At 42.7% G+C, this 25,477-nt stretch overlaps 1 protein-coding gene across 2 annotated transcripts in view; it reads right to left on the reverse strand.

Annotated features, from left to right (window-relative positions):
• The window catches only part of LOC132393827 (uncharacterized), a 48,801-nt gene extending 25,433 nt beyond the window's left edge, over positions 1–23,368 (reverse strand). For both annotated transcript variants that reach the window (XM_059969218.1, XM_059969217.1), the window contains exons 1-4: positions 23,320–23,368; positions 21,659–21,771; positions 14,865–14,921; positions 7,338–7,694 (exon numbers count right to left, since the gene is read on the reverse strand). In XM_059969218.1, coding sequence (XP_059825201.1) covers positions 7,338–7,694; positions 14,865–14,921; positions 21,659–21,683 — 439 coding nt within the window. In that variant the 5' untranslated portion in view covers positions 21,684–21,771; positions 23,320–23,368. The remainder of the gene's footprint in view (positions 1–7,337; positions 7,695–14,864; positions 14,922–21,658; positions 21,772–23,319) is intronic.
• Between the last annotated feature and the right edge of the window lie 2,109 nt (positions 23,369–25,477).

Below are 25,477 nucleotides of genomic sequence, written 5' to 3' on the forward strand. Positions count from 1 at the left end.
AAATTTGTTGTAAGACAGAGGACTGGGACGCTTTTAAAATCCTACGGAGAGCAACTACAAAAATCATTAGGAGGAAAAAAGATGAAATATGAAAGCAAGATAGCAAACAACATTAAAGTGGATAGTGAATGCTCTTTGAAGAATGTATAAAATAAAAGAGAGATGAGAATGGAATTTACCGCTAGAAAATGAGCCCGGAGATATAATAATGAGGGACAAGGAAATGACATGTGAAGTAAATTTGTGGAGCAAATTTGTAAGGAGATAGCAGATATTTGTAGTGAGCACGGGGTTGTGATTGTGGGAGATTTTAATTTTCCACACATAGACTGGGAAGCCATTTCTGTAAAAGGGCTGGATGGTTTGGAGTTCGTAAAATGTGTGCAGGATAGTTTTTTGCTGCAATACATAGAGGTACCAACTAGAGAAGAGGTAGTATTGGATCTCCCGTTAAGGAATGAGATAGGCCAGGTGACCGAGGTATGTGTTGGGGAGCACCTCTGGTGCAGTGATCACAATGCCATTAGTTTCAATATAATTATGGAGAAGGATAGATCTGGACTCAGGGTTGAGATTTTTGATTGGAGAAGGGCTAACTTTGAGGAGATGCGAAAGGTTATAGAAGGAGTGGATTGGGACAAATTGTTTTATGGGAAGGAAGTAATAGAGAAATGGAGGTCATTTAAAGGTGAAATTTTGAGGGTACAGAATCTTTATGTTCCTGTTAGGTTGAAAGCAAAGGTTAAAAGATTGAGAGAGCCATGTATTTCAAGGGATATTGGAAACTTGGTTCGGAAAAAGAGAGAGATCTACAATAAATATAGGCAGTATGGAGTAAATGAGGTGCTTGAGGAATATAAAGATTGTAAAAAGAATCTTAAGAAAGAAATTTGAAAAGCTAAAAGAAGATATGTGATTGCTTTGGCAAGTAAGATGAAAATATATCAAAGGGTTTCTAAAGTTATATTAATAGTAAAAGGATAGTGGTGGATAAAATTGGTCCCTTAGAGAATCAGAGTGGACAGCTATGTATGGAACCAAAAAAGATGTGGGAGATTTTGAACAATTTCTTTTCTTCGGTATTCACTGTGGAGAAGGATATTGAACTGTGTAAGGGAAGCAATTAGGGTAGTTATGGAAACGATGATGATTTATAAAGAGGAAGTACTGGCTCTTTTAAAGAATATAAAAGTGGAAAAGTCTCCGGGTCCTGACAGGATATCCCTGGGACCTTGAGGGAAGTTGGTGTCGAAATAGCAGGGGCTCTGACAGAAATATTTCAAATGCTATTGTAGACAGGGATGGTCGCAGAGGTGCATTGCTCATGCGGTTGCATTGTTTTAAAAGGGTTCTAAGAGTAAACCTAGCAATTATCGGCCTGTAAGTTTGACGTCAGTGGTTGGTAAATTAATGGAAGGTATTCTTAGAGATGGTGTATATAATTATCTGACCCTGATTTGGAACAGCCAACATAGATTTGTGGGTGGAAGAACACGTTTGACAAATCTAATTGAATTTTCTGAAGAGGTTACGAGGAAATTTGACGAGGGTAAAGCAGTGGATGTTGTCTATATGGACCTCAGTAAGGACTTTGACAAGGTTCCTCACGGAAAGTTAGTTAGGAAGGTTCAATCGTTAGGTTTTAATTTTGAAGTAGTAAAATGGATTCAACAATGGCTGGATGGGAGATGCCAGAGAGTAGTGGTTGATGACTGTTTCTCAGGTTGGAGTCCGGTGACTAGTGGTGTGCCTTAGGGAATTGTACTGGGTCCATTGTTGTTTGTCATGAACATTAATGATCTGGATGATCTGGGTGGTAAATTGGATTAGTAAGTATTCAGATGATACTAAGATAGGTGGAGTTGTGGATAATGAAGTAGGTCTTCAAACCTTGCAGTGAAATTTAGGCCAGTTAGAAGAATGGGCTGAAAGATGGCAGATATAGGTTAATGCTGATAAGTGTGAGGTGCTACATTTTGGCAGGACTAATCAAATTAGGACATACATGGTAAATGGTAGAGCACCGAGGAATGCAGTAGAACTGAGTGATCTCGGAATAATGGGGCATAGTTCCCTGAAGGTGGAATCTCATGTTGATTGGGTGGTGAAGAAAGCTTTTGGTATGCTGGCCTTTATAAGTCAGAGTATTGAGTATAGAAGTTGGGAAGTAATGTTAAAATTGTACAAGGCATTGCTGAAGTCAAATTTGGAGCATTGTTTACAGTTCTGGTCACCGAATTATAGGGAAGATATCAACAAAATACGGAGAGTACAGAGGAGATTTACTAGAATGTTACCTGGGTTTCAGCAACTAAGTTACAGAGAAAGGTTGAACAAGTTAGATCTTTATTCTTTGGAGCGTGGAAGGTTGAGCTGGGGGACTGGGGGACTTGATAGAGATAATGAAAATTATGAGCGGGATAGATAGAGTTGACGTGGATAGGCTTTTTCCATTGAGAGTAGGAGAGATTCAAACAAGAGGACATAAGTTGAGAGTTAAGGGGCAAACGTTTAAGGGTAACACGAGGGGGAACTTCTTTACTCAGAGGGTGGTAGCTATGAGGAACGGGCTTCCAGTAGAAGTGGCAGAGGCACGTTCGATATTGTTATTTAAAAAAAATGTATAGGTATATGTATAGGAAAGGAATGGAGAATTATAGGCTGAGTGCTGGTAGGTGGGACTAGGTGAGAGTGAGCGTTCGGTACGGACGAGAAGGGCCGAGATGGCCTGTTTCCGTGCTGTAATTGTTATATGGTTAAAAATGCGTATTTTGCATCAGTATTTATTGGGGAAGACACTAGCAGTGTGCCAGATGCGGTAGGTTTCGAGTAAAGACTAGTGACTGCAGTTATTATGAAATGGGAGAAGGTGGACAAAAAGCTGAAAGATCCAAGCGTGCATGAATAACCCGGACCTGATGAACTGCACCCAAGACTTCAGAAAAAGGTAGAGGTAAATGTTGTGGAGGCATTAGTATAATTTTTCTGGAATCCTTGGTCTCTGGCATGATTCCGGATGACTGGCAATTTACAAATGTCACTCCACTCTTCAGGAAAAGAGTAAGTCGGCAGAAAGGAATTTGTCGTTCAGTTAAGCTGACCTCAGAGGTTGGTAAGGTGATAAAGCCAATTGGTAAGGAAGAGGTTGCGGAGCACAACATAGGATAAAGTCAGCATGGTTTCCTTATAGGAAATTCATGCCTTATGAACCTGCCCGAAGTCTTTGAGGAGATTACAAGTAGGATAGATAAAGGGGATGCCATGGATATTGTATATTTGGGCTCAGGAGGCATTTGCCAAGGTGCCACACATGTGGCTGTTTGCAAAGTTAAGAGCCCCTGGTATTACTGGAAGGTTGCTGGCATGTTTAGAGAGTTAGCCGATTGGTAGGAGGCAGCGAGTGGGAATAAAAGGATCTTTTCTGGTGGGCTGCCAGTATTTTGTGGAGTACCACAGTCGTCAGTTCTGGGACCTCTCCATTTTATGCTGTAATCAATGATTTAAATGATGAAATTGGTGGCGTTGTTGCTAGGTTTGCAGATGATTCGAATATTGGTATAGGGGCAGTGTTGCTAACTTGCGGGTAGAGTCAGTGGTGAGGAAGGCAAATGCAATGTTATCATTCATTTCAAGAAGTCCGGAATACAAGAGCAGGGATGTGATGCTGAGGCTTTATAAGGCATTTGTGAGGCCTCACCTTGAGTGCTGTGAACAGTTCTGGTCTTCTCGTCTAAGAAGAGAGGTGTTCGCATTGGACTATGTTCAGACAAATTCACAAGGATATTTCCGGAAATAGAAGGGTTATCCGAGGACTGTTTGATAGCTTTGGGTCCGTACTCCCTGGAATTTAGATGAATGAGGGTCATATCATTGAAACCATTCGATTATGATATGCTTAGACAGAGGAGATATGTAAAGAATGTTTCACATGGTGGGAGAGACTAGGACAAGAGGGCGCATTCTCAGGATAAAGGGACGTTCATTTAAAACAGATGCAGAGAAATTTCTTTAGCAATAGCATGGTAATTTGTGCAATTTATTACTGGGGCAGCTGTGGAGGCCAAGTCGTTAGGTGCATTTAAGGCAGAGCTTGATAGGTTCTTGATTAGACACAGCGTCAAATGTTATGGGGAGAAGACCGGTGAGTGGGACTCAGGACTGAAAAAAGACCAGCCATGATTGAATTGCGGAGTAGTCTCGATGAGCTAAATAGCATATTTCTACTTCCATGTCATATGATCTTACGGTCTTAAGGTCTAGACCAGTTAGCCTGAACTCAACGGTTAGGAAGACATTAGATTCAATTGTTAAGACCATCAAACTTGAAGACCCGAAGACATAGGAGCAGAATGAGGCCATTCATCCTATTGGGTCTGTTCCACCATTCTTTCATATCAGATCCCGGATCCCACTCACCACATATACCTGCCTTCATGCCATATCCATTGGTTCCCTGACCATCCAGGAAAAGATCGAATTTCGTCACCTTAGATTTATGTACGACTTAGCTTCCACCACTGTCTGTGGCAGAGAATTCCACAAGTTTACTTCTTTCTGGCTGAAAGAAATTCCTCCTTATCTCCGTTTTAAAGGCCTCTCCTCAGTTTTGAGGCTGTTGAAAAGACAGAACTGTAGATGTAGTGTTTATGGATTTCAGCAAGGCATTTGATAAGGTACCCCATGCAAGGCTTATTGAGAAAGTAAGGAGGAATGGGATCCAAGGGGACATTGCTTTGTGGATCCGGAGCTGGCTTGGCCACAGAAGGCAAAGAGTGGTCGTAGATGGGTCATAGTCTGCATGGAGGTCGGTGACCAGTGGGATTTGTTCTGGGACCCTTACTCATTGTGATTTTTATGAAAGACCTGAATTAGGAAGAGGAGGGATTGGTTAGTAAATTTGCTGATGACACAAATGTTGGGGATGTTGTGGATTGCATGGAGGGCTGTCAATGGTTATAGCGGAACATTGATAGGCTGTAAAAACTGGGCTGAGAAGTGGCAGATGGAGTTCCATCCAGATAAGTGTGAGGTGATTCGTTTTGTTAGGTCAAATATGATGGGAGAATACAACAAAAATTGTAAGAGTCTTAGAAGTGTGGAGGATCAGAGAGATCTTGTGGTCCGAGTCCATAGGACACTCAAAGCTGCTACGCAGGTTCACTCTGAGGTTAAGAAGGCGTATGGTTCATTGGCCTTCATCAACCGTTGGATTGAGATTAAGAGCCGAGAGGTAATGTTGCAGCTATATAGGACCCTGGTCAGACCCCACTTGGAATACTGCACTCAATTCTGGTCGCCTCAGTGTAGGAAGGACGTGGAAACTATTAAAAGGGTGCAGAGGAGATTTACAAGGATGTTGCCTGAATTGGGGAGCATGTCTTATGAGAATAGATTGAATGAACCCGGCCTCTCTTCCTTGGAACGCCAGAGGATGAGAGGTGACCTGATAGAGGTGTATAAGATATGAGAGGCATTGATCGTGCGGATAGTCATTTTCCCAGGGCCGAAAGGGAGGACATAGTTTTATGGGGCTTGGAGGTTATAAGGTACAGAGATAAGTCTTTTACACAGCGAGTAGTGAGTGCGTTGAATGGGCTGCCGAGTGGCGGCGGTGGAGGAGGAAACGATAGAGTCTTTAAAGGTACATTCTGGATAAGTGCCTAGAGCTTAGTAAAATAGAAGGCTGTGGGTACACCTAGGTAGTTCTAAGGTAAGTATATGTTCGGCACAGCTTTGTTGGATGAAGGGCCTGTATTGTGCTGTTGGTTTTCTATGTTCTGTGTTCTGTTGGGAAGGCTTCAATGAGATACCGTGGCGTTCTTCGAAATTGCAGTGAGAACAGGCCCAAAGCTGCCAATTGCTCACTATAAGTTAACCCCTTCATTCGCAGAATCATCCTGACGACCTCCTCTGAACTCTCTCCAATGACAACACATCCTTTATGAGATATGGTGCCCAGAAGCGTTGGCAATACTCAAAGTGTGGCCTGACTAGTGTCTTATAAAGAGCCAACATTACCGCCTTGCTTTTATGTTCTATTCTCCTTGATATAAATACCAATTTTGCATTTCCATCTTACCACAGGCTCGGCCTGTAAATTAATGTTTTGGGAGTCTTGCACGCGGAATCCCAAGTCCCTTTGCACCTCTGCTGTTTGAACATTTCCCCATTTCAATAATAGCCCGCACCACTGTTCATTTTACCAAAATGGATTATCATACATTTCCCAACACTGTATTCCATTTGCGAGTTTCTTCCCATTCTTCCAAACTGTCTAAGTTCAGCTGCAATCGCATTGCCTCCTTAGCACCACCTATATTTGTATCATCCACAAACTTTGCCACAAAGCCAGCAATTCCGTAACGTAAATAATTGACAAACAATGTGAAAAGTAGCGGTCCTAATACTGAACTCTGAGGAACAGCACCAGTCACTGCAGCCAAGCAGAGAAGGCCCCACTCGCTGCCTGCAACCTCTCAACCATTCCGCTGTTCATGCCAGTATCTTTCCCGTAACGCCAGAAGATTTTATTTTGTTAACGATGACATTATGGAATACTTGGTTACACAGGACAAGATAAGACAGCATGGTTTTCTTAAGGTAAGATCTTGCCTGAAGAACATTTGGAATTGTTTGAGTAGATTACACCTTGGCTATATAAAGGGAATGCAGTTGATTTGTATATTTGGCATTTCAGTAGGTCTTTGAGAAGTTGCCATACATGGAGTTGCTTATCAAGTTAGGAGCCCTTGGTTTTAGAGGAAAGTTACTGGCATGGTCAAAACATTGGCTGATTGGTAAGACGCAGCGAGTAAGCATAAAATGATCATTTTCTGGTTGGCTGCCAGTGACTATGGTATTTCTCATGGGTCACTACTGGGACCGCTTCTCTTCATGCTGTATATCAATGATTTAGATGATGGAATTGTTGGTTTTGTAGCCAAATTTGCAGATGACTGCTGATGATTCGTGGAGGGCAAGTAGTACTGAAAGAACATGCAGAAGAGCTTAGATGAATTCGGGAAACGGGCGAAAATGGCATGTTAAAGGCAATGTTGTAAATTCGAATGGCGGAGAATTCTCGATGAGCCAAATTTGTTTCCATGTCTTATGGTCTTAGGGACAGATTGGAATAACTCACCAGTAAATGTTCACTTGATTATAGCAATTGCAAATTTAATTAGTTTTCATTATTTTGTCAGCGTGTACTTCACCTTCAATATGTCAAAGACATTCCGAACTTCTGTGTCTAAATTTGTATCGAGGTACACTTTATTGCAGAAGCTGAGAAATGTGCATCGAACGTCGAATATAAATTCAAAATAATACCCACTTACTTGTGACTTGAACTTCTGTCCCTTTTCCAAGATGATTTCCTTCGCCAAAAATTTCTACTTTGCAGTAATACTTTCCTGTATCATTCATTCTGACGTTGAAGATCTGTAAATGTTGGCTTAGAATACCCTTTGAACTGTTAGGTCTTACGCGACCCTGAAACTCGCCGGACTTGTTGTAAACCGTATGGTTTTCCTTGTCTTTGTACCAAGTAATGGCTCCGACCAACTTCTTTGCATCGTTTGTTTTACTGATGTAAGTACAATTCAGCTGCACCGTTTCCCCTTCAGTAACCGTGATCTGCACTGGCGATTGTTCGATTATTCCGCTTGTTGTTGTAGCCGGAAATAATCTCATACCTGTAACCGGAAATAATTTCATTGCCTCGTATCTTCGTTTCGGTCCAACATGTCAAAGCCACTAGCTTTACATAGTTACGCTGATCTCATTTACCCGCATTTTATCTATAGACTTCTCTACTGTGGCGATTCAAATATTTGATGCTTTCTAAATACCACGAGGGTACCTGTTTTCACCACCTCGTCAGGCAGTACATTTCAGTTTTTAACCATCTTCTGACTGAAAGGAATCCCTATAGATTCTCGAACTTTCCATATCTCATAGTAAAATTATGTCATTGTTTCTCATACACACCTGTAATGGAATAAAGATTGTGGACATCTACCAATCTTCGCCTTCTAAAGTAATCAGCTGCATCTGCATCCTGTCAGATCAATCACATCATTCCCATAGTGTCGAGGCTAAAACCGCTGATGATAACCCAAATGAGGCCTACCCAATGTTTGATGAAGCTAGAGCCTAACGTCCCACTTGTTATAAATAATGACAGGGCAATGAAGGCAAACACTCGAAAACACTCCACCTTATCCACCGGTGCCGTCACTCTGACGATTTTATGGACTTATACCACAGCATCTCAGCTCACCGATGCTCTGCAGAGGCCTCCTATATATTGTGTGTGTTCTACTCTTGTTTGCTTTGTGTTCTACTCTTGTAAACTTTCCCTCGTCACTGAACATCAGAAAATTGATACGTTACATTTTCATTGAATCAAATATAGAAGATTTTTTTAAAATCTGTATCCTGCAAGTGAGAGATGCGTATTTACAATCTAAGTAACCTCTATAGTATTTTGTTAAGTCACTAAAGTTATCCCAGAACTTTTATATAATTGATGCTTACGTAGGAATATGAACCTTCAGTCAGGGAAGTACAAAGTTCAAAATCCACCGATCCATCCCTAGATTCACATTAGTCAGGACCTGATTATATTATAAAGGGACATCCGTTTAGAAAAAAGATGAGGAGGAATTTCTTCAACCACAGTGTTTTGAACATATGAAATGCGTTGCGTTACGTACACGTGACACGTGACAGTGGTGTACTTGTCACGTGACAGGTGTTGAAGCTATACTGGACTTGAGGTAATGGTCTCGTGATGGTGGAGTGATGTCATTTTCCTGCCAGTGGAGGTCATGTGACTGGTTTTTTTTCACAGTGTATAAAAGGAGGACCCCTCCCTGTGAGGAGGGGCAGTTCGTGGCTGGATTTGCCATGTTGACTTCATGCCACTGCGTGATTTAATGTTATGACGCAGTTTAGTTGAAAGATGGAGTTTTATTTAATGCCTAAAGTTTAAAAGGTCATTGCCAGCAGTTTCATTATAATACTGCTAGTTGAGAATCAGTGGAAAGTGAAGATCGGAGTTCGGGAGTTAAAAGATCGAGGAAAATCGATTTCGACGGTGAAACAGGTTCGACCTTGTTTGCTACTCATTCGGAAGGAATTTGTTGACTGTGCTCGTGTTAATCCGTGTGAAATAGCAGAAAGGATTGGGAACAGTTTTGTAAAGGAAAGGTCAGTGCCTTTAAGCCATTTCATTTTTCATCTTCGTAAATTCTTCGTGGGAAAAGTAGTTCGACTGGGAACCGCAACAACACGACGTGAAAGGGAATTTAAACCGCCTTAAAAAGTCTCTCCCTTAAATGGACTGTAAGCATTTTGAACTTTTGCAATACTACTTTGAAGAACTGTTTTTGCAACATCGCTTCAAGAACTGTTTAAGCTGCAGCACAGCAGCTGACTTCCGGTTACGTTAGTGATTTGTTTACTTTTGGGGTTTGTTTTTCAGTGTTTAATAAATGTTTTATTTGTTATAAAAACCCCTGCCTCACTCATATATTTATTGTTGCTGAATCCGTAACAGTTGTCACAGGCGACCGTGGAGTTTAATAAGTTCTTGATTAGTCAGGATATGAAAGGTTATTGGGAAAAAAGTTAGAAGAATAGATTTGAGAGAGAAATGGATTAGGCATGATTAAAGCGAACCGAACTTACAAGGCCAAATGGCCTAATTCTGCGCCCATGTCTAATGGTCTTATGGTCTTAAATCACAGAGAAGGCTTGGGGCATTGTTTCGCTTTTGTATTAGCTTGGACACTCGGTACCGCACTTTCTTTGTATTAGGTAGAGCACTGGAACGTCTAATTTTAGAACTTTTGAAAGTCTCGGCTCCTAAAATAGTAGAATGAGGACAGATTAAACAGAATGTTATTCTCTTTATTGTTTGAACAAATGACCGGTGATCTAGTTGATACACACGAAGATAATGCGACGCTTAGCAAGCTAAATGGTAGATTAATATTCCCTGCTTAGAAGTAGAGAATGAAGTTTCGCGGTCTTAAAAGAGACTACTACTCGTTCGGGGGAGAAATAGGAAGGAGTATCATCTCCCCTGGGCTGGAAAATCTCTGAAATTCTCTAGCCGAGGTTTTCAAGGAGCTTCACTTACTGAACATATTTATAGAAGACAACGATACATGTTTAGATATTAAGATAATTTACTGATTCAGTGCACAGAGGTGGCATTGAGGCAATGTTTTTTTTTGCCGGGGAAAGCCTCCAACATCACAAAATGTCAAATGCGCACTTCTGCCAAAATGCGATCTAATTGCCGCGATGGAACGAATGGGCTGATTTTTTTTTTGTAATGTCGTTGCGTTTTCATTCTCGGGTGTCCTCATTAAATACATAACAGTCATGCCACAGTGACCCAGCCCTAACTTTTGCTCATGTCGCTTCACTGGATGTCCCTACCAAGATGTTCTCTCTAATTGTAGATGTTGTAGTACTGGACCGCAATAGAGTATGTATAAGGGATGGCTTTTTAGAAAAGCTTGTTCATGGGATGTGCTGGATTGGGTGTTGTGCAATACTTCGGAGGTGATATGAGAGCTTAAGGTTGAGGAATAAGCCAGCGCTTATACATTCCTTATACATTCTACAAATTATCTCTATTGAGGTCCAGGACGACAACATCTACAATTAGAGAGATCATCTTGGTAGGGGTATCCTGTGAGGCGACATGGGCAAAAGTTAGGGCTGGATCACGGTGGCATGGCTGTTATGTATTTAATTAGGACAGCCTAGAATGAAAATGCAACGACATAACAAAAAGAATATGATCGAGTTCACATTGAAATTTAAGAGAGAGAAAAAGATAAAATCTCATGTGCCCGTATTTCACTGGAATAAAGGAAATTACAATGGCATGAGAGGGGAACTGACCGAAATTGACTGGAAAGGGATATTTGCAGGAAGGACAGCAGAGCAGCAATGGCTGGAGTGTCTGCGAAAAATGAGGGAAGTTCAAGGCAGATATATTCCAAAGGTGAAGACATTTTCACCGGGAAGTAGGACACTACCGTGGCTGAAAAGTGAAGTCAGAGCCAAAGTAAAAGCAAAAGAAGAGGGCATACAAGGAAGCCAAAGCTAGTGGGAAGATAGAGGATTGGGGAGCTTTTAAAAACTTGCAGAAGGAAACTAAGAAAGTCATTCGGAAGGAAAAGATGAATTATGAGAAAGAGCTGGCGACATATCACAAAGATTCTAAAAGATTTTTTAAGAATATAAAGCGTAAATATGAGTCGAGAGCAGATATAGGACCAATACAAAATGACGCTGGAGATATTGTGATGAGAGATGCAGAGATGGCAAAGGAACTCAATACGTATTTTGCATCAGTTTCTACAGTGGAAGACGTCCGCAGTATACCGGATATTCAAGAGTGTCAGGAAAGTGAAGTTTGTGCAGTGAAAATTATGACTGAGAAGGTGCTCAGGAAGCTTAATGATCTGAGGATGGATTAATCTCCTGGATCTGATAGAATGCACCCTCGGATTCTGAAGGAAGCATCTGTAGAAATTGTGGAGACATCAACGATGATCTTTCAAGCATCGATAGATTCTGGCATTGTACCAGATGATCGGAAAATTGCAAATGTTGCTTCACTATTTAAGAAGGGTGGGAAGCAGCTGAAAGGAAACTATGGACCTGTTAGCCTGACATCAGTCGTTGGGAAGTTGTTGGAATCGATTGTTAGGGATGAGATTACGGAGCACCTGGAGGCACATGACAAGATAGGCCAAAGCCAGCATGGTTTCCTGAAAGGACAATCCTGCCTGAGAAACCTACTGCAATACATTGAGGAAATTACAAGCAGGGTAGACAAGAGTGAGTGGGAATAAAGGGATCCTATTCTGACTGGCTTGCTGGTTACCAATGGAGTTCCCCAGGGGTCAGTGTTGCAACCGTTACATTTTACGATGTATGTCAATGATTTGGACTACCGTACTAATCGATTTGTGGCTAAATTTGACGATGATACAAAGATAGGTGGAGGAGCGGTTAGTGCTGAGGAAACAGGCAACCTGCAGAGAGAGCAAACACGAGGAAATCTGCAGATGCTGGAAATTCAAATAACATGCACAAAATGCTGGTGGAACACAGCAGGCCAGGCAGCATCTATCGGAAGCAGCACTGTCGACGTTTCGGGCCGAGACCCTTCGTCAGGGCTAACTGAAAGGAAAGATAGCAAGAGATTTGAAAGTAGTGGGGGGAGCGGGATATGCGAACTGATAGGAGAAGACCGGAGGGGTGGGATGAAGCTAAGAGCTGGAAAGGTGATTGGCGAAAGTGATACAGAGCTGGATAATGGAAAGAATCATTGGACAGGAGGCTTCGGTCTCCCTACTCCACCACACTCTGGATACTGTTCCCCTTGTCCTCACCTACCACCCCACCAGCCTCCAGGTCCAACGTATAACTCTCCATAACTATATCCATATAACTATATAACAATCACAGCAGGGAAACAGGCCATCTCGGCCCTCCTAGTCTGTGCCGAACTCTTAATCTCACCTAGTCCCACCTACTCGCACTCAGCCCATAACCCTCCACTCCTTCCCTGTCCATATACCTATCCAATTTTACCTTAAATGACACAACTGAACTGGCCTCTACTACTTCTACAGGAAGCTCATTCCACACATTCAAACTTCCGCCACCTCCAACGGGATCCCACTACCAAGCACATCTTTGCCTCCCCTCCTCTTTCTGCTTTCCACAGGGATCGGTCCCTCCGCGACTCCCTTGTCCACTTGTCCCCACCATCCCTTCCATCCGATCTGCTCCTGCCACATCGTTGTAAGCGGAACATGTGCTACACCTGCCCTTACACTTCCTCCCTCACCACCATTTAGGGCCCCAGGCAGTCCTTACAGGTGAGGCGACACTTCACCTGTGAGTCAGCTCGTGTGGTATACTGCGTCCGGTGCTCCCGGTGTGGCCTTTTAAATATTGGTGAGACCCAGCACAGACTGGGAAACCGTTACTCTGAACACCTACGCTCGGTCCGCCAGAGAAAGCAGGATCTCACAGTGGCCACACATTTTAATTCCCATTCCCATTCCCATTCTGATATGTCTGTCCATGGCCTCCTCTACTGTCAAGATGAAGCCACAGTCAGGTTAGAGGAACAACATCTTATATAAGGGCTGGGTAGTCTCCAAACTAATGGCATAAACATTGACTTCTCTAACTTCCGTTAATACCCCTCCTCCCCTTCTTACCCCATCCCTGACAATATTTAGTTATTTGTTTTTTTCTCTCTCTCTCTGCCCATCACTCTGCCCGTTCTCCATCTCCCTCTGGTGTCCCTCCCCCTTTCTTTCTCCCGAGTCCTCCTGTCCCATTATCCTTTACCTTTTCCTGCTCTGTATCACTTTCGCCAATTACGTTTCCAGCTCTTAGCTTTATCCCACCCCCTCCGGTCTTCTCCTATCATTTCGCATTTCCCCTCCCCCCACTACTTTCAAATCTCTTACTACCTTTCCTTTCAGTTAGTCCTGTCGAAGGGTCTCGGCCCGAAACGTCGACAGTGCTTCTCCCTATAGATGCTGCCTGACCTGCTGTGTTCCACCAGCATTTTGTGTGTGTTGTTCAACTTGCAGAGAGACTTAGATAATTTAGGGGAATGGGCAAGGAAGTGTCAAATGAAATATAATGTTGGAAAGTGCATGGTCATGCACTTTGGTGGAAGAAATAAACGGGCAGACTATTATTTAGATGGGGAAAGAATTCAAAATGCAGAGATGTAAACAGACTTGGGAGTCCTTGTGCAAGATACCTTAAAGTTTAACCTCTACGTTGATTCGGTTGTGAAAGTTGAGACTATATAAGACGTTCTTGAGACCACAGTTGAAGCATTGTGTGCAGTTTTGGGCTCCTTCTTTTAAAAAGGATACACTGACAATGGAGAGGCTTCAGAGAAAATTGACAAGAATGATTCCAGGAATGAAAGAATTACCATATGAGGAAAGTCTGGGAGCTCTTGGGCTGTATTCCTGGAGTTCAGGACCATGAGGGGGGATTTCATAGCAACATTCCAATTGCTAAAAAGCGTGAACAGGCAAAATATGATATGGCAAAATTATTTCCCATGGTAAGGTATTCTAGGACCAACAGGGCCCGACTTCAGGATTGATGGATGTCCATTTAGAACTGAGATGCGGAAAAATTACTTTAGTCAGATGGTGGTAAATCTGTGGAATTTGTTGCCACGAGTGGCTGTGGAGGCCGTCATTGGGTGTATTTAAGGCAGAGATAGATAGGTTCTTGATTAGCCAGGGCATTAAAGGGTATGGGATGAAAGCAGGGGAGTGGGGGTGACTGGATGAAGTGGATCAGCCCACAACTGAATGGCGGAGCAGAATCGATGGGCCGAATGGCCTACTTCTGCTCCTATATCTTATGGTATTCTGGTTTTATGCTTAGTAATGCGCAATTAATAATGCGGTTCCATCTACTCTTTTGCACCCCTTTCTGTACCTTCTGGAACATTAAAGCACAAAACGTTGGTTTTCTTTTCCTGCCCGCAAGGCAATGAATCTCAGATTAGTATATAGTGATATATATGTACTCTGATAATAAATTTTACTTTGAATTTGCCATGCCCTCAATAAAGGGCTGAATTGTTTTACTAAGGAAGAATGAATGAGCACGAGCAATTATGCCTTAGATTAGTGATAATCTAAGTGATTGTCAAAATTACCTTGAGGAGATAACTAACCCTTTAATGTTCCCAATATTTTATCCCCTCTCTCATTCTCTGTTTCTCACTTTGCTCTGCTGTATGCCTCTGTATGAACGTCCCCGTTTTCAGCACTTACCAGAGAACAAGAACAATGAACAGACGAACGCATTCCACGTCATGGTTCGGCGGATGCCTTTAGAAAAAGAGAAGCAAATGAACACAAATATTGTAAATATTGTAAAAATAGAAACAAAATCTAAATGGCGTATGCCAAAAGCCTGAAATACAATAGCAAAGAATGTCCAAAAAAAATCTTTGACCAAGGAACTTCGGGACTTGGTGTCATCTTCAGTAATTTCATACAAACCGCTTTCGTTTTCATTCTATTTATTGAAGCTTTTCCCCCCACCAACACTGCCTAATCTGATTGGCATGTCCTACAGCTTTGACCTGCATTTTGCAACTTTTCCATCAGTTTCCATGTTTCATCTCCAGCAAATAGTTTCATTAATAACTTATCGTTGCTGTGACCCTCTTAGAGATATTCGCTTTTTCCTATGCAATCCTTTTGTGCATTCTCCGCAACTTAAAGCAAGCAGTTTCCTCTTTTTCCCAGCTTTTCTGAATCTCTATGACCTGAAACGTGGTCTTCCTTGTCAGATTTTGCAGATTGTTGTGCTTGATCTTGCAGCTGTGGGTTAGACTTAACGGATATACACTGCATGTTAAAGCATAAATAATCTGATTAAAATATCGTGCATCCCTGTGAGTTGTACCTGCGCTAAGATGAATAGAATCACGTACAGAATTTTACACAGTGGGAAAAGCAAGTCACAAGGACTGAATGCTATTCTATGTCATATAACGAGGTAGTGGGTGGTTCTTCGTGTCTTAGCTGATCTAGGACAGATGTTCTCCCTTTGATGGCAAAATTGAAAAAAATAGTTCCTGTTTTTAACCATCGCAACTCATTTCTACATTTTTTTTTTGTTTCGTCAGCAAAACCTAAAGAAATTGGAGTCCTTGGGGACTTTTTAACTATCATCATTTAGCAACTGAGGTTTGTTATCCATTTCCCTTTTTGCACAGGCAATGTTTTAAAAATACTGCCGGGAACTTCCTGTATAGACGCTACCATTGAGCATCTCTTGTGCTTAGAAACACAAGAAATTCTGCAGATCACAAACAAGATGCTGCAATTCCAAGCAACGGACATAAAATGATGGAGTAATTCAGCAGGTGAGGCGGCATCTATGGAAAAGAGTACCCTTCATCAGGTCTGATTGAAGTGTCTCGACCCGAATCGTCGAATGTACTCTGGTCCATAGATTCTGCAGATGCCGGAAATCCAGAGAAACGCGCACAAAATGCTGGAGGAACTCAGAGAGCATTATTGGAGGGGATTACGGGGGTCGACATTTCGGGTCGAGATGGTTTATCAAGACTGGAAAAGAAGGGGGCAGGAGCCAGAATGCGGAAAATTAGTGTCAGGTGTGCAGCTTATATGGAAAAGAAACAAAACTATGCAAATACAATAACAAAACTAAAATTAAATAAGTAAATAATTAATACAGATAACATATCATAGTTCTTGAAAGTAAGTCCATAGCTTGTGGAATCATTTCAAAATTGAGGTGCATGAAGGTATCTTTGTTAGTTTAAAAGCCTGATGGGTGAAAGATACTATCTGTTCGTGAATGTGGTGGTGTGGGAGTTCAGATTCCGTTCAGGCCATAGTGTCTTACCTAGCCGTCAGATTAATCCCCACCCATCCCTGCAACCAACAGAATCCTCATTGTCGCTCTTATGAACTAAGTAGAGGTGTTTTGCCATGCGGTCACCTTTGTATCTGCTTCTCTGCTACATACCCGTCAAATTTGCCCATTACCACATCCCCAATCACTCTCAACCCGAGTACAATAAATCCAAAATTATACTAAGCAATTAGCAATCAGGCATGGGAAGGCACAGGGACAAATAACAGTGCCAAGTGGACAAGCTCCAGGCAGGAAGCAACCAAGATCAGCATCGAACCAGATCCCCGGTTCCAGCATTAGCGCCACATCACCACATTGAGACAGTTAATCAGCAATGCGAGAAAGAAAGTTAAATTTATACTAATCTATGGTTACGACGTTATGAATATTTTTACTTCTGAACGTGACATTTCCTTGGCTGTTTTCACTTCTGAATAAGCAGTCATGGAGGTCAGGCCAAAGCCGAATTGAAAGTTAAACTTCGTTAAATTGTGATCATAAAATTTGAAGAGTTATTAAGATTTTGTTGCCTTCTACTTTGAGATTCTTAAGTTACATTATAATTGCAGTTAAGGTGTTGAAGTAGAACACTTTTATTTTCCTTCTACTTTCACATTTTTAGAAACACACTCACCTACTTATGGGAAAATATTGCATGATGAATCTGTTAGAATTCTTTAAGGAAATTACAAGTAGGATAGATAAAGGGAACGTAGTGGCTGTTGTATATTTGGCTTTTCAAAAGGCCGTTCACAAGGTGCCACACATGAAGCTGCTTACCAAGTTAAGAAACCATTGATTGGAGGCAAAGAGTGGGAATGAAAGGCTCCTTTTCTGGTTGGCTGCCAGTAACTAGTGGTGTTCTGCGGGGATCAGTGTTGCGGCCGCGTCCTTTTGTGCTGTATATCAATAATTTAGATGATGGAATAGATGGCTTGGTTGCTACTTGAAGACGATATCAAGACATGTGGAGGGACAGGCATTTCATAAAGCTTCAGAAAAGCTTCAGAAGGACTTAGATTAGAAGAATGGAAAGGAAATACAGTGTTGGAAAATGCATGAGCAGAAATAAATGTGCAGACTGTTTTTTAAACGGGGAGAAAAACTAAAAATATGAGATGCAAATAGATAGACAATAAACAATAGGTGCAGAAGTAGAACATTCGGCCCTTCGAGCCTGCACCGCCATTCTCAGATCATGGCTGATCATCTACTGTCAATACCCGGTTCCTGCCTTGACCCCATACCCTTGATTCCTCTATTTAGCTCCTTCTTGAAAGTAACCAGAGAACTGGCCTTCACTGCCTTCCGAGGCAGTGCATTCCAGATCTGCGAGAAGAAGGTTTTCCTTAACTCTGTCCTAAATGACCTACCCCTTATTCTCAAACCATGCCCTCTGGTTTCCTGCCTCTATCTTGTCCAATCCCTTAATAATCTTATATGCTGCAATCAGATGCCCTCTCCATCTCCTTAATTCCAGAGTGTACAAGCCCAGTCTCTTTAACCTCTCTGCGTAAGACAGTCCAGACATCCCAGGAATTAACCTTGTGAATCTACGCTGCACTTCCTCTACAGCCAGGATACCCTTCTTTAAACCTGGAGACCAAAACTGTACACAATACTCCAGGTGTGGTCTCACCAGGGCCCTGTACAAATGCAAAAGGATTTCCTTGCTCTTGTACTCAATTCCCTTTGTAATAAAGGCCAATATTCCATTAGCCTTCTTCACTGCCTGCTGCACTTGCTCATTCACCTTCAGTGACTGATGAACAAGGACTCCTACATCTCTTTGTATTACTCCCTTACCTAACTCTACACCGTTCAGATAATAATCTTCCTTCCTGTTCTCACCCCCAAAGTGGATAACGTCACACTTATTCACATTAAACGTCATCTGCCATGTATCTGCCCACTCACCCAGCCTATCCAAGTAACCCTGAATTCTCCTAACATCCTCATCACATGTCACACTGCCACCCAGTTGAGTATAATCAGCAAACTTGCTGATGTTATTCTCAATGCCTTCATCTAAGGTTTGGGAGTCCTTGTCTCGAACACCCTAAAAGATAGCTTGCAGCTTGAGTCGCTCGTGAGGAAGGTAAATGCAAAGTTAGCATTCATTTCAATAGGTCTAGAATATAAGAAAAGTGATGCGATGCTGAGGCTTTATAAGGCACTGGTGAGATATCACCTTGAGTATTGTGCACAATTTTGGGGTCCTCATCTACGAAAAGATGTGCTAGCATTGGAGAGGATTCACAGGAAGTTTACAATGATGATTCCGGGAATGAAAGGGTTATCATTCGAGTAACGCTTGATGGCTCTGGTACCGCACTCATTGGAATTTAAAAGGATGAGAAGGATCTCATTGAAACCTTTCGAAGGTGGTAGAAAGAGTAGATTTGGAAAGGATGTATCCCATGGTGGGGTAGTCCAGGACAAGAGGGCAGAGCCTCAAAGTAGATGGGCGGCCATTTAAAGCAGATACACGGAGAAACTGCTTGAGCCAGAGGGTGGTGAATTTGTGGAATTTGTTACCACAGGCAGCTGTGGAGGCAAGCTCTTTGGGTGTAGTTAAGGCGGAGATTGCTAGGTTCTTGATTGACCACGGCATCAAAGGTTTCGTGGAGAAGGCCGAGGATTACACCTGAGAGGGGGAAAAATAAGAATCACCATGACTGAATGGCGGAGCAGATTCGAGGGGCAAATGACCTAATGCTGCACCAATAGCTTATGGTCTGAAGGCAGGATGACTCAGACAAGAGAAGTGAAAGCCAGCATATAATCCAAAAGGAGTGCATACATCAGAGCAAAATTTAATTATTAAGATACAGCGCCAAATAGGCCTTCCCGCCCAGCAATTTCCCCGATTTAATCGGGGTCTAATCATGGGGCAATTTCCAAAGACCAAGTAAACAGTCTTTGGACTGTCGGAGGACACTGGAGCATCCGGAGCAAACTCACACGCTACGTACAATCCGCAGGCAGGACAACGGTGGGAAGGAAACCCGAGTTGTCTGCAATGTAAAACTTAGTGCGAAACACCACACTGTTACGGGAATTTAGAAGATTGGGAAAATTTTAAAAATCAACAGAAGGCAATTAAAATGTCATAAAGGAGGCAAACATAGAACACGAGGTAAGTCAGCCAATAGTATTAACGAGAGAAAAATGTTTCTTCATATACTGCATGTAACCGAAAAGAAAGCGAGAGTAGATATCGAAATGATGGAAATGATGCTGGAGTAATGGTGGCAACGAAATAGTGGACAAACTGAATACGTATTTTGCATCATTCGTCACTGTGGAAGCCATTCGCAGTATGCAGTTGTTCGAGAGGTTTAACAACGGTAGAATTGTGTGAATTGTGCTATTACTAGGGACAACGTTCTTGGGAAAATGGAAGGTCTGCAGGCAGAGAGGTCACCTGATCTAGATGGTCTAAACCTCAGGGTTCTGAAAGAAGTGACTGAGGAGTTTGTGAAGGCATTGGTAATGTTCTTTCATGACTCAGTGGATTCTGGGACTGGTCTGGAAGTCACATCACACTTCAAGAAGGGAGAGAGGCAGAACAAGTTACAGGCCCGTTAGTGGGACTTCAGTGCTTTGAAGATTGTTGGAGTAGAATTCCTAAAGATGTTTTTTCAGGCTACTTAGAGGCACACGATTGAATAGTGCATAGCCTCTGGTTTCCTTAAGGGAAAAGGAGCCCATGATATTACAGGGAAGATACTATGATGGACAGAGGATTGGTTGATTGCCAGGAAGCAACGAATGGGAACAACGGGAGCCTTTTTTCGCTTGGCTACTTGTGTGTAGTGGTGTTTCACAGGTGTGTTCTGTGGCCGCTTCTTTTTTATGCTATACTTCAGTGCTTGGATGACGAAATTTGTGGCTTTGAGGCCAAGTTTGAGGCCAACTTGGATGATACTTACTGAGGAGACTGAGGTCCTTTAACATCTGCAGGACGATGTTGAGGATGTTCTATGAGTCTGTGGTGGCCAGTGCTATCATGTTTGCTGTTGTGTGCTGGGGCAGCAGGCTGAGGGTAGCAGACACCAACAGAATCAACAAACTCATTCGTAAGGCCAGTGATGTTGTGGGGGTGGAACTGGACTCTCTGACGGTGGTGTCTGAAAAGAAGGTGCTGTCCAAGTTGCATGCCATCTTGGACAATGTCTCCCATCCACTCTGTAATGTACTGGTTAGGCGCAGGAGTACATTCAGCCAGAGACTCATTCCACCGAGATGCAACACTGAGCGTCATAGGAAGTCATTCCTGCCTGTGGCCATCAAACTTTACAAATCCTCCCTCGGAGTGTCATACACCCTGAGCCAATAGGCTGGTCCTGGACTTATTTCCACTTGGTATAATTTACCTATTATTTAATTATTTATGGTTTTATATTGCTATATTTCTACACTATTCTTGGTTGGTGCCACTGTAATGAAACCCAATTTCCCTCGGGATCAATAAAATATGTCTGTCTGTCTGTCTGTCTGATACAAAGATAGACTGAGGGCCGTCCATTTAGAACGGAGTTGAGGTGGAATTTTTGTATCCAAAGAGTAGTGAGTGCATGGGATTCATTACTACATGCAGCTGTGGAGCACGAAGAATGTTATGCAGATTTTCAGCATTTTTGGATATGGACTTGAACTACAGATTTCAGTTCATATTTCAGTCTTATAGTGTTTTTCTATTATGCGTTTCCTTTCTCGATTTTTGTGTCCTGGGGTGGGAGACTTGGGGTTGATATACCTGTTCCATTTTTGTTCGATTTTTCATTGCGGGGAGGAGAAATTTTGGGGGTTGATGAGCGTATTGCTTTACTTTTCTTTCTTGGTTTCCTGGCTATTTGGAGCAGAAGAATTTCAGAGTTGTGTGCTTCGGTAATAAATAACCTTTGAACTTTTGAAGCAACTGGGTATGTTTAAGGCAGAGGTTGATAGATTCCTGATTAATCAGGGCATGAAGGGATATAGGGAAAAGGTGGGCTGAGATGGGAATGGATTATTTATAATGAAATGGCAGGGTCGTCTCGATGGCCCAAACGGCCTAATTCTGCTCCAATATCTTATTGTTTTATTGTCCCTGAGTAATCCCTCCTCATCTCTATTCTAAAAGGACGTCCTTCTATTCTGAGGCTTGTGCCCTCTGGTCAAGACTCACCCACAATAGACACCAGGCTCTCCATGTCCGCTCTAGATAAAGATTGCGTTGCGCTTCACAGGCCTCTTTCACAGGAATGTCAGTCGCAAAGCCGCGCCCTAAAAACAGCCAGGCTGTAGAACCATTGAAGAATTACACTGAATTTGATTTTCCTTCACTCATTGAGGCGAACGAACAGTTAACATATATTGTCATTACTCTTTGAACTGTGGACCACGGAAGGCGAATTGGTACAAAGGATGGGACTGATTTAGGTAGGGGCGGGGTAATGGGCTGTGTTGCGGTAGGAAATAGCAACTTTCTGCTCGACACTGGAATAGTCATCCTCTCGGAAGCACAAAGAAAATCTTCTGCGGGTGGAGTAACAAGCACCTGGAAGAGAGGATTTCTGACATTTTGGAACGAAAGCACACATCAGGACGGCGACTGGAGAGGTAAGATAGCCAGTCTAAGTAGGAAAGGGGAAGTGAGACAGGGGCCAGAATGTGATAGGGACCAAAGAAGGATGGAAGATCAGGGGCAGATTTAACGATTTGAGGAGAGGTATTGCTGGAGTTGGGAAATGGTAGCAGATAGATAATAGAAGCAAGTTGACAAAAGGGAAAATAATAAAGGCAGACGAGGACGTGTGGGGGAAGAGAGGTTGAAGGTGGAAATCGGTGCCGGGGGAGGGCGGGGGCGATGATCGAGCTAATGATTCCTAGCAATGCTAGAATCTACTAAATACGGCCATGCTGGGAACCATTAAGGGAGTGGAGGAAGGTAAATGCGAAGGGAATCCGGTGGCTCATAAATGTCTCTTTCGGCCTCCTGGTTAATTCCACATTTTAACCAAATATTTCATGCGCCAGTGTGAAATGCTGTGTGATATGCTTCTCCATATCATTCCTTCTGCCTCTAACTGCCCCCACCCGCCGTCAAAGTTTCAGCCAGTCACCTTCCAGCAACTCTCTCCGCTTTCACCCTCTCCTCGGGGGAGGGGCAATCTCATCTTTTTGCCTGTTTCTACCCATCACTCACCTGCCTCTGTCTCCCACCTACGTTGCTCCATTGCAAACTGGCTCTATCTGCCCCTTATCCTTCGCATCTCCTTGCCTATCAATTGCCATCTCTTGTCTTTACCACGCTCCCTCTCCTCTTTATTCCGGCTCTTACTTCACCGTGGCCAGTCCCGATACGGGATCTCGACTCGAAACATCAACAACCCCGAACCACCCCCGTCCCCCGTCCCCCGTACAGAGGTTACTCGACCCGCTGAGTACTTCCAGCAGTTTGTTTCCCATCAGAATGCAGCATCTGTCCTCTCTTGTGTCTTCCCCAAGCCACCGCTCAACCTCACGCAGCTTCACCAAAGCTCGGCCAGACACACTGATCCTACTCAGTATCAGACTCAGAGCCACTCAATCTTCCTAAAATCAGATTCAAGGACTCTCCAGCAGCCGGAAACCCATTCTTCCCGAATCCCGGATTTGGAACTCTTTCACAAAATTTGGCTCGGGAAATTTATCCGCCTCAAAGCCCGCTTCAAGAAAGGTCCGCCTCCTGGACACCAGGCTCAGAGATATTCACCCTCTTCAAAGCCCGATTCAAAGACAAACGATCTCTTAAGACCCTGCTTTACGCCTTTAGATTTCCCTAAAGCTCGGTGAAGAAGCACTTACCGTTCTTAAAATAGCTGCCGAATCTTAATCTTTCCCTGGACGTCTTAAGCCCAAGCTTTGTACCACAAAGCACAGACGTTATGTACGCAATCGAATCTTAGTTTTACTTGCAACACTTCCGGTTTCCTTCTATAATAATGTGCATATTGTGCATCTGCACAAAACACACTTCTCGTTTCCGAATCCTTTGGTTAGATAAAGCATCTATGAGTTTAAACAGCCGTAAAATAAAACGGAAAAATGTTGGAAAATGCCCAGCGGCTCAATGACACCTATGTGAAAACATGGAAGGTTTCGGGTAGACGTTATATAAATAATCTCTCACTCTCTCTCTCTCTCTCTCTCTCACACACACACACACACACACACACACACAGACTCTCCCTCTTCCCCCTCTCCATATCTCTCCCTCTCGCTTTCCATATCTCCCCCTCTCTCCCCCTTCCCCCTCTCCCTCTCTCCCTCTCTAAACGTTATCGGCAGCTGAGGAACAGGATCTGCAGTTCAGGATGCAGAGTAATCGGTGTCATTCTCATTATAATAAATATCGAAAGTTGGGGAGAGTATATCCCCTCTTGAGAGAATTCGCAGCAGTTAAAAACAGAAACATAACTTTGCAAAGAAGCATGAAGTGATTAAAAAATATCACTTTGACAGGATGGAGAACACGTGGGAGAGGCATACACCTATAGCGGGTTTTCCAACTAACATATCAGTGAAGCATCCTTACACCCCCGGTAGAGAGATTTCCAAAGCGGAGGAACTCATCAGGTCCTGCAGCATCTATGGAGAGGAGTCGACTTTCGGGCCGATACCCTTCATCGGGACAGCCAATCTAGCTGAAATTGCTTTATGTGGAGGAAACGAAAGTAGACAACAGATATCAGTAGAAGAGAATAAAAATAAAACACTAGGAAATAAAATTGCACCCTTGTTAACCTAAAACAAACGAGACTTCAGTAAAACACTTCCCACACAGACACGTGCATAAAGGATCAGACAGCATCAGGGAGTATGGGGAGGGGAAAGCAAAGTTAATATTATAAACAGATGAATTCTCAGCAAAAGCTGCGATTCAAGTATAGACGAAATTCCTTTTGGCTGGAATTATTGAATTTTCTTTTGAGTCCTGAATAATGCAATGAACCCGGACAGAAGTTGTGCAACTCACTCAAGAAGCATTATTGGGACAGTATCAGTGGCCAAAAGAAGAGAGCTCAGATTGGCAGTGGGTGGCGAATTATAATGTGAGAACACAAAAATTTCAGGGTCGCTCTCTGAGCTATACAGAAGTGCGTTACCATCAATCACTCAAATGTATCTGTTTTGTCCAACGTGGAAGAAACAACACTGTTATGTACCACTCCGAATTAGTAGTATAGTGCGTATAACCATATAACCATATAACAATTACAGCACGGAAACAGGCCATCCCGCTTACTCTCACCTAGTCCCACCTACCTGCACTCAGTCCATAACCCTCCGCTCCTTTTCTGTCCATATACCTATCCAATTTTACTTAAAATGACAAAATCGAAGTTGCCACTACCACTTCGACTAGGAGCTAGTTCCATACAGCTACCACTCTCTGAGTAAAGACGTTCCTCCTCGTGTTTCCTCTAAACTTTTGCCCCTTAACTCTCAACTCACGGCCTGCTGTTTGAATCTCTCCAGTTCTCAATAGAAAAAGCCTATCCACTTCAACTCTATCCACACCCTCATAATTTTAAATACCTCTCTCAAGTCCCCCCTCAACCTTCTACGCTCCAAAGAATAAAGACCTAACTTGTTCAACATTTCTCTGTAACTTAGGTGCTGAAACCCGGGTAACATTCTAGTAAATCTCCGCTGTACTCTCTCTATTTTGTTGACATCTTTCCTTTAATTCGGTGACCAGAACTGTAAACAATGCTCCAAATTTGACTTCACCAATGCCTTGTACAATTTTAACATTACTTCCCAATTTCTATACTCAATACTCTGACTTATAAAGGCCAGCATACCAAAAGCATTCTTCACCACCCTATCCACATGAGATTCCACCGTCAGGGAACTATACACCATTATTCCTAGATCACTTTGTTCTACTGCATTCCTCAATGCCCTACTATTTACCATGTATATCCTATTTTGATTAGTCCTACCAAAATATAGCACC

The sequence above is a fragment of the Hypanus sabinus genome, chromosome 5, assembly GCF_030144855.1.
Source record: "Hypanus sabinus isolate sHypSab1 chromosome 5, sHypSab1.hap1, whole genome shotgun sequence".
Lineage (NCBI taxonomy): Eukaryota > Metazoa > Chordata > Chondrichthyes > Myliobatiformes > Dasyatidae > Hypanus > Hypanus sabinus.